A 14,120-nucleotide genomic window follows, 5' to 3' on the forward strand; every position below is an offset into this window, starting at 1 on the left:
TTAACATATTTGCTTCCGACTGCAACGTCATCTTCCCAGCCTCCCAAATACAATGCGACTAGCAAGACACGCGCGGATCCTGTTTACCCCTCTTCTTCAAAACTCCTCACCGACCACACTCCCACCACTTTCTCATTAACTCTTCCTCGTTTATCAACAATCTAGGGATCCTTCTAGGTTCTACGTTTTAACTTAACTTTTCGTTCTTGCTTTCACGCCAAAGTTGGAGACGCCTTGCCACCATGCCAATTCTCATTCCAGATGCAGATGTCAACGGTCGTACCCGGGCTGCAATTGAGCAGCTCGCGGCCGCAGTCGCCAACGTCGGCCGCTCGTTCGTCGAATTTTGCCATGAGATCAACATGCCGCTGCTCCAAAAACCGGACCAAGGGTCTCTCCCCTGTCGTGAGTCTGTCGAGGAGTTCGCCACCGTGAACTTGCATTTCTCCACACAGCTTCGCGCCTTGTTCGAGGAGCTCGCGGCCTACCACGCAAGAGACGGGGCCTCGTCGGGAACAGAGCTAGCGCCCATTGACGACAAGCAGGGCTTCACGATTGAAATCGTCATCCAGGCCCAGAGGATCGACCATGATCCATACTGTCGTCACCGCATCTATCACGCGCGCCGTCTGACACTACAAAACCCGGAGACGCTCCCCGTGTTGCCGTTTGTGCGCAAGCTTCGTATCCTGCAACGCCAGGACGACCAGGGATCGACGTTGTTCGCCTTCGATTCCGTCCGGCCGGTCGCTTTGCGCGCGCTCCTGGATTGCATCGTCCACCTTCCCGCCTTGCAAGAGCTTGATTGTCCTTGGGCATGGGAGTGGCTCCCCGTTGCCGCGGTTGGCCGGCCTCTGCGTCACTTCACGCGCGTCTGGGAAGGACCCTGGCGTGATGCGCGGCATGAATTCGGGGCCGCCGTGGAGAGGCAGGAGGAACTGCCAGGCGGTCTGCGCATCCCCAGCACTCTGACCAAGGCCAGGCTGTGGTTCTGGCAGCCGAGGCTGGCTCTGTACGATGATCAAGCGATGCCAATGCCGGATCTTGTTGCGCCAGCGAAGCGGGATCCGTTGTCGACAGGTTTGTCCGTGCTGGTGGCCCCGCTGCACGAGCTGGACCTCCGAGCCATCATCTCCGAACATCTCTTTCCTGCCCCTGATGCTCCCGCATCGGCTCAGTGGTCGCGCATGCGGCGGCTTTCCGTCGAATTCCATCCAATGCGTCCGGATGGGAGCTGGTACTTTGTCGGCCCACGAGGCGAGGATCCCCACCCGCAAGGTTTCGGTATTTCCGAACAAGACCACTACCCACCTGCAGAGACCACTGACGAGGATGAGGACGTGGATGAACAGTGGGATGATGACCCTACGGATGGCCATGAGGAGGAACACCTCCCAGACGTGTTCCGCACAGAACCGCTTGCCGAGCGCATTGAGCCTCTCCTCTCAGCATTTGCCACGGCCGTCAAGAACATGGGCGCGCTCGAGCAGGCTGAACTTTTCACATACCTGGCGTGGCTTCCCTCCCGTGGGAGGGCGGCCGAGTACGGTGACGAGGCGCCCTACGACACCAACAACAGCGTGCATAGATGGGGGGTGCGATACTACGTCCCTGAAGGTGCGAAGGAAGCCGTGGTCGAGTGGCAGGTTGGTGACTGGAGACCAAGCCAGACTGTGATCGATCTATTCGACAACTTGGGACAGCAAGAGTGGTTGGGTTTTGAGTTTCGACAACACAGGGACATTACACACTTTACCGTTGCTGAGTTTTAGGTATTATGGTGCCCAAGGTAGATACGCAACCCGCTTGGCTGACCAGCGGCTACATCCAATCATCATCTCGTCAAGCAGAAGTACAATGAGAAAACCACATTCCGTGGTAGCTGATCTTCTTTTCGCTATCAACATTATCCAAAGTTCCTTGGTTGTACCCTGAACAGTCTGAAAACGACCACCAATCCAACTATCTGCTGACAACAATGGCTCAGAAAGGCACCTCCCAGTCAGGAATCTCGTTCATCCAGTAGATATCCATCTCCTCAATATCCCTGATGATCGCCTTGTTTCCAGCGTTGTTTTGGCTCGCCTGCTTCATAGCCGGAGTAGCCCAGTAATCAAGCAAGAGATCCAAATGGTCCTCGACAATGCTGTCGCACTTGGCCCTCAGATGCCTGAACCTGCCCGACATGAATCTGTTCCATTCGCTTTGCAGGTTGAGCCCAGGCCAGGCGTCCCAGCCTGGTGCAGGCCGGTTGTTCGGCAGGTACTGCGTATCGAGAAGGTTAAGGATGGTGCCGATGCGGTTCTTCTGCGCCCGCAGAATGCTCATCACCGTCGGGTTATTGTGGTAAAGCCGTAACCCGATGATCCCGCGCATCTTCACGATCATCTTCCGCGCCACAGCCGGCTGGGTGTAATCGGTCGCCCATTTGTCCGTGTTGACGATACGGCCTCCTGCCCATGCGTGGTTCTTGATTACCGAGTTGATGTAGCTCTGGAGGGCAATATACTCGTCCTCCTTCCAATTATTTGTGGGGAACTGTGCAGCGATGTGTCTAAGGGGCGTGAGCGCCACGTTCGTCCCTTCGCTCGTGTCCAGGTTAGGTATCACGAACGCAGGAATACGGATCATTAACCTCACGTAGTCGCACCAGTCAATGCGCCTCCTGTTTCCGGCCGAGTCAATCATGGCGGGGTTCGGATGAGGCACTTGGGGATGCACTCCAGCCATATGTTTTTTGAAGAAGTCGTTCACGAGCTGGGCCTCGAGGACGTGCTCCGAGTCGTACTGTATACCGGCGACACGCGCGGCAAGAGGGCCGCCCCATTTGTAATCAGTACAATTGTCTGGCTCCACCCAGCCGAAGCTGTCAACATTGGCACCAAGCTCGCCGCCGGTCGGATATTGAAATGTGGTCTCATCGTTGTCGCAAATCTTGACCGACTTTGCATTGGTTCTCTTGTCGAGGTGGTCTGGAACGTCCGCTGTAACATTGGCCACGTCACCGTGGCCCTTGTCGAAAAGAGCCGTGTTCAGTGACCTCTTCCAAACAGCTTCGGGGTCGGGCTCATCAGCCCAGATCTTGTCATGGTCGCTGCAGCTGAGTTCCTCGCCGTCATCAATCGGGCAGAAGAAGCTGCCAACCGGGAGCCTGAACGCCGGACCAAAAACCAATGATCGTTTGGCCAGAGAATTGGGTGACCGTTGCGCAAGGGCGGTGACAGAATGGTTTGCGGAGCCATCAACGAAGTCGAGATCCCTTTTCATCGGAATGCCGGCCAGCTCTGGGCAAGTTCCTCCCTGGATGATGGCCTTGTTCCACTTGGGCGTCAGGTCGTACTCAATACCAGACCAGTGGAAGGCCTGCGGCGCCGTGACCCTGGCATAGAGGCGAGCGCCGACGTCGACGCCGTAGGTAAAGGGGCAGACGCCCTCGGTCGAGGCGCCGGCCGCCATCTTGAGCATGACACTGGTTTCACCGACAACAGCGGCGGCAGCCGGCTTGATCTTCCACTTATCATCAAAGCGGATCCCGAACTCAGCAGCTGCAGAAAGTTTAGCCGTGACGTCGCCGTGGACGGCGACGCCGGCGAAAAACGAGGGTCTCTTAAGGCCCTCAAAGCTGCCAGTCCGGTCAAGTTTGGGGTCGCCTGGGGCGATCTCCTTTGGCTTGTAGGTTTCATCGTTGTTATCTGGGACAACATGCCGGACCTGTATAGTAACATTAGCAATGCGACCTCAAGAGAATATTTCATTTAGATAAAAGATAGGAGACGGTATAACAAAGTAGTAGAGAGGGTATTTAATAAAAGAGAAAAAGAGATAAAGGAATAGACAGAAAATAACAAACAAATAACAAGAAAATAGGGGGAAATACTAAAAGAAAAACGAAAAAAAGAAACAAAGAAAACAAAAAGAAAAGAAAGAGAAGAAAATATAGTAGAAAAAAAAGGAAAGGGAAACGTAATAGATAGGGAGGAAAGAAAGAAATAAAGATAAAACTCGAAAAAGAAAGTAAGATTGAAGGTAAAAGGAGGGATAAAAAGCCAAGGAGGGAGGGATATAGAACAAGGGATGTTACATACCTCCCACTTGGCAATCTCCAACTTGGTCTCGACGATGCCACCAACGGCGAAGAGTGCGTCAATGCCACCCTCGACCGTAATCTGCGGACCGATGGTCGCAATACCAGGAATCCTGAAGGTGGCGCCCGGGAAGGGGATATTCGCAATCACGCCCTTCTTTTCGTAGAGAATCTTGGCGACAGCCTCGAGCGTAAGGATCCCCGTGATCTCGCCCTTATTGTAAAAGGTAAGATAGCTCTGGCTGATATCGAGCGGCGCTCTGAGCGACTCAACGATGAGAGTGAAACCAAAGCTGGTCTCGACGTTGACGTTGAGAAGGGCTTGGGCGAGAAGGTGCCCTTCGTAGCCAACATCTCCATTCTTGCACTGCCACGACTCGTCCAAGATCTTGGCCGTGATGCTGTCTTCGTACTTGTAATGGAACTCGCGCTTGATCTCGGGCTTGAGGAGCTGCACCAGCCACTCGATGACACTGGAGCCAAACCAGCGCTCGTGCAGTTCGCGCTTGTCCAGCCCGCCAAAGTGGTAGTCGTCCCTGAACTCCTCTTCGAGCCACCTGACGTGGTTGCCACCAACGTCAGCGAGCGTCCGCTTGCTGAGTCCCCTCTTCTTCTTGGACGCGGCTCCAGCAACGATGGTGTTCCAATAATCATCCTGATTGCTGAAATCAACCCGCAACTTCGTGTCTCCGAGGTCCCGTGGGACGCGGGAAAAGTCGTAGTCAAAAGTCAACTCGTACACCACCGGTTTCGAGTCCGCGAGGTGCGCGAGGTGACGCGGCAGTATCTTGCGATGATCTTCGACCGGCAGAGGTTCCAAAGACTTCGCTACGGCATATTTCCCTGGCCCGCAGCCCCGGGGCATCTGCAAGATAGTGCCGGGCACGCCATGGCCCAGCCCAATCTTGTAACAGTTGCTGTTCTCGGAGGTGTCCGTGCAGACCATCTTGACCTTGTGCTCGCCCTCGGTAACAGCATCTTTGCAGTCAAAGACTTCCCAGTGGGAGCCATCGCGCTTGTCGAGCGACTGCTGGATCGCCTCGGGAGAGGCGAGGATGTAGAACTGAAACGCGGCATCGTTGGGGTCAGTGTTTCCACCGGCCGATTCCTTGTCCGTCTTGAGCTCAAATTCGGTGTCGACGCTGTCTCCCTGAGGCGGATTAGGGAAGAGGTTCTCCAGGGGCACAGGGAGGAACAGAGGTTGTCCGTTCTTCGGTTGGCAGCAGAAGACACGCCTCCGGTTCAAAAATCTGCCGCAAGTCGAGTCGCCTCCGAAGTAGCTGTCGGTGAGCTGCACAAACCTCATGTCGGGACAGTGTCCGTCGAAGCAGTTGCCGGGCTTGCCGTACCAGTCGCAGTTGTCCCACTTTTCAATGTCGTTCGTCTTGCAGCAGAATAGCTTCTTGGTCCGGATATCAATCCGCTCGATGACTTGAGCGAGGAGACGGCCGGTAAGACGCGTGAGAGGGTGGAAGCTGCCGACGACCTGTATGATCACGGCGGCAATGTCATCAAGCAGGTCGAATGCTGTTCCAGAGAACGTCATCATCTCGTAGCCGGCCGGGCACTGTTGCCCGACCCCCTTCCAGAAGCAAGTGTTCTCCTCGGCGAGAGGACTCTTACAGCAGTGTGCTTTTTGGCCATCAGTACAGGCAGTCCCGCCTGACCCGAACTTTGACATGTGTGTCATGACCTCATCGTCATGGCACCGGCCATTGCACATTAAGGGGTCGCCGCGCCAGTGGCACTCCTTGGGATCTGGCGCTCCCGAGAGCGGGCAGCACAGCTGGCTTTTCTTGTTCTTGGCGCACTTCTGATCGGTGATCTTAATATAGCCGGACTTGCACTTCCCGTCGCACTCGGTGACGTAGCACATCTCGTTGGAGCCGGTCCAGTTCTCGTCGCCCTTGGTCATTGCAAAAGCTTTGAGGGGCTGGGGATCCAGGACGGCCTGGAGCGCCGCCAGCTGGTCATCGTCCTGATCGATGGCCCAGATGAGGAATCCGCCGAGACCGAGTTCCTTAGCAAAGTCTTTCTTTTGCTTGAACGTCTCCTTGTCGTCGTACGACACCCACTGGGAGAGTGGAAGTCAGCACCAGGGCATTGCGTACAGAGTTTCAAGTAGAAGAAAACAAGGAAAAGAACAGAACGAGGAAAAAGAAACGAAAAAAAAAAAAAGAAACGAAGAAAAAAAAGGAGGAAAACAAGAAAAAAAATGAACATGGAAAAAGGTTCTTACCTGGTCCACATTCCACGTAATGTATTTGACGCCGGCGGCCTTGTCGTGGATGGGCTTGATTTTTTTGTTTCGGATAACCTCCATGATCTCACGGTAGGTGAGAATGCCAGACTCGCCGCTGCAGGCTCCCGCCGTTGCGCCTCCCTTGAAGACGCAACCGGGCTTGTTGCAAGCCGGGTCAGCTAGCGTGTACGCTCTGCCGTAGAAGCCGAAGCCCATGTTCAACTTGCTTGCCGGGACGTCGTTACGCCAGAACAAGTCAAACGCCATCTTCATCTCAGTCAGATTCGTGTGTCCGTAGACATGAGAGCCGATCGGATTCTTGGCGTCCCAAACACCATGAAGACTAAGAACAAAGGGCTGATTAGCACCCAATACGTAAACAGTCCGCAACGGGACTTCACACGACAAGTGAGGTACGGCCAGCGCTTACTCATAGGACATGACGTTGACAAAATCCACATAGTCGACGGCCTTCAGATCAAAATGGCGCAGGTACCAGTAACTCGTTGGTGCAGTGAAAGAGACGATGTATTTCATCGGCTGCTTCTTGATCGCCTCTTGAAGCTCTTTGAGCAACAGCGTAAAGTTGACGCCGTCTTCCGGCTCACCGCCTCTGTCGTCGGCCCCGGGGTATTCCTGTGTGACAGCGATGTCGATGAGTATATTGCCCTGACGAGCGGCGACGTGGTGGGTGGGGAAGGGGACGTACCCAGTCAAAGTCGACGCCATCAAAGCCATATCTCCGCATCAAAGACAGCAGATTCGTGATGAACTTTTGTCGGTTCTGCTGGGTGCTGGCCAGATTGGTGAAAACCTTCTGCAGAGGTCCTAAGGAGAGACGGTTAGCGATGGATGAGATTAGGGTTCAGGGAGAACATACCCTCATCGTTGTGTGTCCAACCACCCACAGCAATCATGACCTTGAGGCCAGGATTCTTTTTCTTCAGGTTGGTGAAGTTGCGGAACAGCTCGAAGGGCAGGTTGTCCATTGGAACGATGTTGAAATCACCCGGCGTGATAAACCCAAAGGAAAAGAACAGGTGAGTCAGTGAATTGACCGGAATGTCGTCCAGACCCTGTGTACGTCAATTAACATCGGGCTACCTATGCCAGGTGTACATATATCAAAAGAGGGCTCACTCACCATGCCCTGGCATTGGGACTTGTACCGCCAGGCCTCGTAATATCCAATGACCCGGTCCAACTGTTCGCTGTCCTTTTTCTTGGGCCCAGGCTGCGCGCAGTTGGACTGGCAGCCACCCGTGGCGCCGTGATCTTCGACATCGCAAAAGTCTCTGGATGCCATGCGTTAACAAGGTCACCAGAAAGAGGGAAGGAATGATCCACTTACTTTGTCATTCCGCAAAAGCCCCATCTAAAAACCATCGCGCCGTTAGCCACATCCCACGAGAGCTCGTCATTCAGAGAACTTCAAGATACCACTGACTTTCCACAGCAGACATTCAAAGGACATTTCTTCCCAGGAGGGTCAGCAAATTGACCGCACTCTGCTTTGGCATCGCAGTTGTGCCAGCAAACTTCATTGGGCGTGATTCCCGACGTGCCGCATGCCCTGGAGCTCGAGTCAGTATACACCGAGTCCGACCCAGACAAGGGACACTAAAGAAGACGTACTCCGGGCCGTAGTTGCACTGGAGCGTCGCCTTTGGGCAACATGCTTTGTTCTTGCAAGGCCGGTCCGGCGCGCAGGTATAGTCGTCGTTAAGTCCCACGACCTGTCGGCCAGTCAAGAAAGACAGCGACTCGGCCGCTAGGAAAGACACGTCGTTGCTTCCCCCGTCATTCCTGCCATGGATGCCACCGGTCTCGTCGCCAGCGCTGCAGACTGGCAGCTCATAAACGCTCCGGAGCTTGGCAGAATAATCAAATGGCCTGTTTACAGTGTTAGTCATGAGCCAAAGTTGAGAAGAAAGATGAGGCACGCACGAAATCTCTGGTCTACACGTTTGCGGCTGATCTTGGGTGTCTTCGGTGCCACGATTAATGATGATTCCTGCAATACTGCCCGTGGGCAAGGTCAACAGGAGCAAAGAGCTCAAGGACGACCACGACGGTGGCTTCATCCCGTCGATGGTTGTTTCAGGCAAACGAAAAGAACAATAAATGAGCACACATGAGGGAATGAAATGGAATCTTTCTGAGGTAACCACAGCAAATGTTGAGAAAGTCAGACAAAGGAGGCTTGGGGCAGGAGGTCTGGGGAGGTTGGCCACTTAACGTCTGTCGGTTCATGTTGACAATTGCCGTTGGACTCGGTGAGTCCCTTCTCGCCGACGTCCGGGACTAGGGAGTTGGGACTCATGGACCCGACCCATCCGACCTGGGAATCGTACCCCTGAGGGTAACCAAAATCCTGTTGCCTAAGCCAAGCAGACTATCGATTTCTGTTCTGTTTCTCGAGAGTTTCAAAGTCTGGGACCTCGGCATGGATGACTGTGCCTCACGCGTTCTGCAGGAACGCACATGCGCTACTACCTCACCGACATGTCATGGGGCCTGATTGGCGATATCACGACGAAGCACACCAACGGCATCAAACTCTGACGTGAGCCACTTTGGGAAATTGGGATAGCAGGGTCGGAGTATTGGGTCAAGGAGGTGCTGTGCCACGGAATCCGGCACGCGATGGTGAGCTAGGGCCGCAGGGCTCCATCAACTCAGTCAGACCCCCACGCCAGATCCTTGTGTGAAGCTAGGATCCAGGTGTTTTGTAGGGCCTGTAGTGTCCCGCAGTCGAAACGGTGGGCCTCGGATTCAATTCCGGTGTGCTCTGCGACACTGGTATCTGACATGCATGGAGCCATCTAAGCGAAGACTACTAGCACAGATCGTGTAAAGTGGTCTGCGCCGCACACCTGCGCAAGCCAAAAGGTGCATCAAACAGCTCAAGTGCTTGTCCGGCGTTGCGGAATCTTATTGCCCCTGGCTACCCGGTAAATACTACCGTAACCTTCCTAGGCCCTACCGCTCCACTAATCCGGAACTACGGAGTACCCCTGAGCAGTTGGTTCGACAAGCCGGGGAGTGCCTGGAGGATGGTATCTCGATGTGCAACAGAGCAGCTGACATCTCATTGACGTTTGTACTTCTCTTCGGCCATGTCACTTAATCGACCCCGTTCCCAGCTCTCAGTCTCCTGGCTCTTCTCCGACAACACATGAAGCACGCTGTAATTTTGGCTTCTTGTCTGCTTTCTGGCTGTGGAGCCTTACAGCCATCACCACCATGAATCAACTCGGTCGTCTCTTAGGTCTGGGGGCTCTCCTGGGCTTCCGCCCCGCAGCCGCTGCTCGGCTGGTCTACGAAGACAGCCTCCCCGATGACCTCCCTTCAGCTTGCTCCGAGGCTCTGCTGGCCGACGTGGCCTGTAGCCTTCTTGTGCGCGATCTGCACCCAGACTTCTTATTACCTCCCGAGGATTTGGAGGATATCTGCACCCCAGGCTGCGCGACAGCGCTCGCATCATGGAAGGCAACAGTCCAAAGCGCGTGCCCGAGCGACTTGACCATCCCGTGGGAATTTGACCTTCCCGCGTCGCCGGTGGTTATCCCAGACAGTCTTCAGTGGCTGTTTGAGTTTACTTGTCTTCGCGTGAACAGCAATTTCTGTGGTCCGGTTGCGGCCCTCGCCATAGTCTTCGCCGACCCTGGAGGTAGGGACTGCCTCAATCTCGATTTCTTTGGCGCTTGCTTACGCCTTTCGCAGAGTCACCCTTCAACTACCTTTCCGAAGTCCCTAGCGGAGCCACGGAGCCTAGCAGCTGCGATGAGTGCCTCGTAGCCAGGCTGCGCATGCGGGCAGGATCTCCCTATTTTGAAGGTCCCGTTCTGGCCGAGGAGTCGGTTTATGAAAGCATGACGTCGAGCTGTAGTGTAACGGACAAGCCGTTGATCACGACAACCCTCGACTTCTTCACCAGCGAGCCAGAGCCTACCGAGGAACCTTGCCCCGGAACGCTGTACACCATCCAAAGTGGCGATGACTGCTACAGCATCTCGCAGGCTCAGAGCGTTGGCACAGCCTGGTTGCTCGCTGACAACAACCTGGCCGCTGCGTGCCATAACTTCCCGACGTCAGGAACTCTGTGTATCACCAATACCTGTGACACGGTCGTTGTCCAGGTCAACCAGACATGTGCCGACATTGCAGACGCCGCAGGCATTTCTGAGATCCAGCTGATGGCGTGGAACCCGGTCATCAACCCCGTCTGCTCTAATCTTCATCTGATGAACGGCACAACGCTTTGCATCAGTCCTCCCGGGCCCCAGCTGAGCGAGCCTGTGACCACAGACCTTCCGCCCTTGACTCCGACCGCTCCCGCACCTGTACCAACAAATGCCAACCCCGGGTCTACGAAACCTTGTGGCCGCTGGTACCATGTTGAGCTGGGCGACTATTGCAACCTGTTGGTTCTCAGATTCGGAATCTCTTTGGAAGACTTCATGTTTCTCAACCCCGACGTCAACAGCAACTGCACCAACTTGTTTGCTGGAGAGAGCTACTGCGTCCAGCCAGTGGGAGATAGTATGCCACGCCATTCCTTCTACTATTTCACCTCAATAAAGTATTCATAGTTGATGCTAACCAGCATAATGCGCTTACAGTCAATACCTACTCTGGCCGGCCAGGATACGCGACTTTCACCTTCGACCCCACAGCTCCCTTCACAGGCGTGCCATTTACCATGCTCCCAGATGCCACTGAGTCTCCTTACTCGCGTGTGCGCACGCCCCGTGTGCTGGCCGATGGTGTCCGCGACGACTGTACATTCTATTTCCTCGGCGACAGATACCAGGACCCAGTGGAAAGCCTGGGCTACTGGAAGAGTAATTGCGAGTTAGCAGCCTCCATCTACAACGTTGACAACGACAACTTTGTCGCCTGGAACTCGCTGGAGCACAACATCACGGATCCGGCATGCTCCTTCGAGACTGGAAAATGGTATTGTGGGTCTTGGAACCTGCCGTCCTATCCTACCTTGACCTTTACCGAGACCGAGACAACAACGACAACAACCGGCACCGCCGGCCCAACCCCTCCTGCCCCGACTCACTCAGGCCAACCGGAGAACTGCAACACATGGCACGTCGTCGAATCAGGTGACTCGTGCCAGTCGGTTGCCGACGCCGCCGGTATCACGCTGAGCCAGTTCCTGGCCTGGAACCCCGCGGTTAGCAGTGATTGTGTCGACAACTTTTGGCTGGGTCAGGCCTACTGCGTTGGCGTCTCCGGAGAGGGCGCCACCACGACGACGGCAGCGACCACTGCGAGCCCGACTCCCCCCGCTCCCACACACTCTGGCCAGCCCAGCAACTGTAACAAGTGGGATGTTGTGGAGTCCGGTGACTCATGTGCCTCGCTCGCGGCGGACAATGGCATCTCGCTTGCTCAGTTCTTCGAGTGGAATCCTGCTGTGAGCGAAGACTGTACAACAAACTTTTGGCTCGGGCAGGCATACTGCGTTGGAGTCTCTGGACAGAGTTCGTCAACGACGACGACAAGCGCAGCTAGCCCAACTCCTCCGGCCCCCACGCACACCGGCCAACCAAGCGACTGCAACAAGTGGGATGTCGTGGAGTCGGGAGACACCTGTGGCTCTATCGCCTCGGACAACGGAATCTCCCTGGCACAGTTCTTCGCCTGGAATCCTGCGGTCAGCGAGGATTGCACAACCAACTTCTGGCTTGGCCAAGCATACTGCGTTGGCGTGTCTGGAAGCGCAAGCTCCACAACATCAACCCCAACTTCCACGACTACAGCCCCGCAGCCCCAGGCTTCCACTCACACTGGGCAGCCGAGCAACTGCAATAAGTGGGATATTGTGAAATCTGGTGATAGCTGTGCCTCCCTGGCTTCAGACAACGGTATAACGCTTGCCCAATTCTTCGCCTGGAACCCGGCCGTCAGCCAGGACTGCGTCAATAACTTCTGGCTTGGCTACGCCTATTGCGTCGGGGTTTCCTCCCCATAACCGTGTGTACGTAGTATACCGTCATTTCCGTTGAAATTGCTTAGGGCTCGGTCTTCGGCTTGTGAGGGTGTGGGACGAGAATGGATTGGGATATCAGGGTCTCAAGGGATGTGGATCAAGGGTGGTCCAAGTTTTGGTTTGATGTCTTCTGGGTTGCGAACATATTCATGGATCTTCTAAATTCATGGTTGGCTCTTAACTAGACCTACTCTGGAGAGGTTTTCCGGTAGACCCTCTTTCGTCCTGTCACGGGTTGACACCCGTTCCTTAGGGTTAGGGTGGCAACCCTAACCCTGGCCCCACCGGATTAGGTTGTGTAGAAATAGTGGAGCCGCCTGGCCCGTGCACGCCCCACAGGCGCTGCAGATTTAACCTGCGGGTCAGGCCCCTCCAGGTTGTGCGTTCCTCGCGCAACCTCACAGCAATACAGAGACCCCCTACTTTCGAGTACAGAGTGGCCCGTGGCACGTCCCCTTGCTGTGCCACCTGACATGCCAATGAATAGCTCCCAGACTCTAGGCCCTGGCCAGAACCTTTGATGTCGGCAAATGCCGCTGTCCGCTTAGCCCGCGGACACGACCACCAGCGCTCACCACGGTGGAAACGCTTTAAGTGGAGTGCTAGGGGGTTACTCGGCCCGATCTCGTCGATCGAAACCCCAATCACGAGGACCGCCGATGTCTGCTGCGATGAGCTCAGGTCCGATTGTGGAACAGGACCGGGCCAGGTAAGGTGTGCAAGAAAGATTTTCTCTGCAATTTCCGATCCATGTAAAAATCATTGCTTGGGCTGTTGTCACGCCAAGCCCAAACCCGAAAACGGGTTCCCCACTTGAATCCGATACCCACACGGGCCGGACCCGGCCCGCCGGTGGGGCCGATATTGGTCCCACTCACGGGTCCATATGCCGTTGGTCCCCGAACGGACCGAACCGGATCGGGACGGGATGCATGCCGCAATCTCCGGCGTTTCCTCGGTCTTTGCTTAGGAGCAATCCGGTACCCAACATGATTTGCCTCTTCAATTCTGTCTATAACCCGGCTTCCACACTTCTCGGGCCGAGATAGTGACTCCGCCTTTGCCCAGCTTTGTAGTGATCCTTAGGGCGGCTGCTATATTTATTTTTCTTTTTCTTTTTCTTTTTCTTTTTTCACTTTTATATTTTTTTCTTTTTATCTCTTGGTTTTTCCCGTCTGTTATTCTGTTCTATTTATTCTGTTTCTTGTGTTATTTGCCGTTTTCCTTTTTTATATTTCTTTCTGATTTATTGGTTCTTTCTATTTCTTTTTCTGTTCTTTTCTTTTTTTCTATTTTTTTGTCTTTTATTGTTGCTCTTTTACTTCTTTGTTCTCCATCTTTTTCTTATTATACTGTGCGGTCTCGGGACGTAAAGGATTTAAGTATTGTCCCCTGGACTTATACTTTTATGTATATCCTACCGTGGGAATGCATACAGCTTGACGTCCATGATATGGAGCCGCGCATTATAGCACCTATGTGTCTTCAAAGTAGCGGGGATGTCGGTGTTCGAATCTCACGCAACCTGATATATTACAGCTCTCCATTTACATTCATCGCCAGACCTATCTCATAGGATCGGCGGTCACCTGCGGGTAGGGGAAGCCCGGCCAGGCGGATATAGATGTACTGGTAACCAGAAGCCCCGTGACAAACTGACCCTCTTGTTGGTCCTCTGTATCCGGGATCAAGCTGACGAGACTTGAGCTCTTCATTCTTCGAAGCCGAACCGGCCCGCGGCCGTCAAGGCCAGCATTTTCTTCTCGTTCTATTTAACGGCCGCT

The 14,120-nt window shown here is 54.4% G+C and overlaps 3 protein-coding genes across 3 annotated transcripts; 2 read left to right on the forward strand and 1 right to left on the reverse strand.

The window, feature by feature from the left end:
• Positions 1-242: 242 nt before the first annotated feature.
• VTJ04DRAFT_10807 (uncharacterized protein) lies at positions 243-1,772 on the forward strand (the record flags this gene model as incomplete). Its single annotated transcript, XM_069358586.1, has 1 exon — positions 243-1,772. The coding sequence occupies one exon, from the start codon at positions 243-245 to the stop codon at positions 1,770-1,772; it is 1,530 nt and encodes a 509-aa protein (XP_069214135.1).
• Positions 1,773-1,983: 211 nt separating this feature from the next.
• VTJ04DRAFT_10808 (uncharacterized protein) lies at positions 1,984-8,410 on the reverse strand (the record flags this gene model as incomplete). Its single annotated transcript, XM_069358587.1, has 11 exons — positions 1,984-3,711; positions 4,086-6,158; positions 6,324-6,669; positions 6,757-6,962; positions 7,036-7,154; positions 7,207-7,402; positions 7,471-7,621; positions 7,678-7,701; positions 7,774-7,899; positions 7,962-8,219; positions 8,274-8,410. The coding sequence occupies 11 exons, from the start codon at positions 8,408-8,410 to the stop codon at positions 1,984-1,986; spliced, it is 5,364 nt and encodes a 1,787-aa protein (XP_069214136.1).
• A 1,162-nt stretch (positions 8,411-9,572) lies between these two features.
• Positions 9,573-12,318, forward strand: VTJ04DRAFT_10809 (uncharacterized protein; the record flags this gene model as incomplete). Its single annotated transcript, XM_069358588.1, has 3 exons — positions 9,573-9,999; positions 10,053-10,871; positions 10,952-12,318. The coding sequence occupies 3 exons, from the start codon at positions 9,573-9,575 to the stop codon at positions 12,316-12,318; spliced, it is 2,613 nt and encodes an 870-aa protein (XP_069214137.1).
• Between the last annotated feature and the right edge of the window lie 1,802 nt (positions 12,319-14,120).

Source organism: Mycothermus thermophilus (assembly GCF_041956435.1).
Source record: "Mycothermus thermophilus strain CBS 625.91 unplaced genomic scaffold VTJ04scaffold_8, whole genome shotgun sequence".
In the NCBI taxonomy this organism is placed as follows: domain Eukaryota; kingdom Fungi; phylum Ascomycota; class Sordariomycetes; order Sordariales; family Chaetomiaceae; genus Mycothermus; species Mycothermus thermophilus.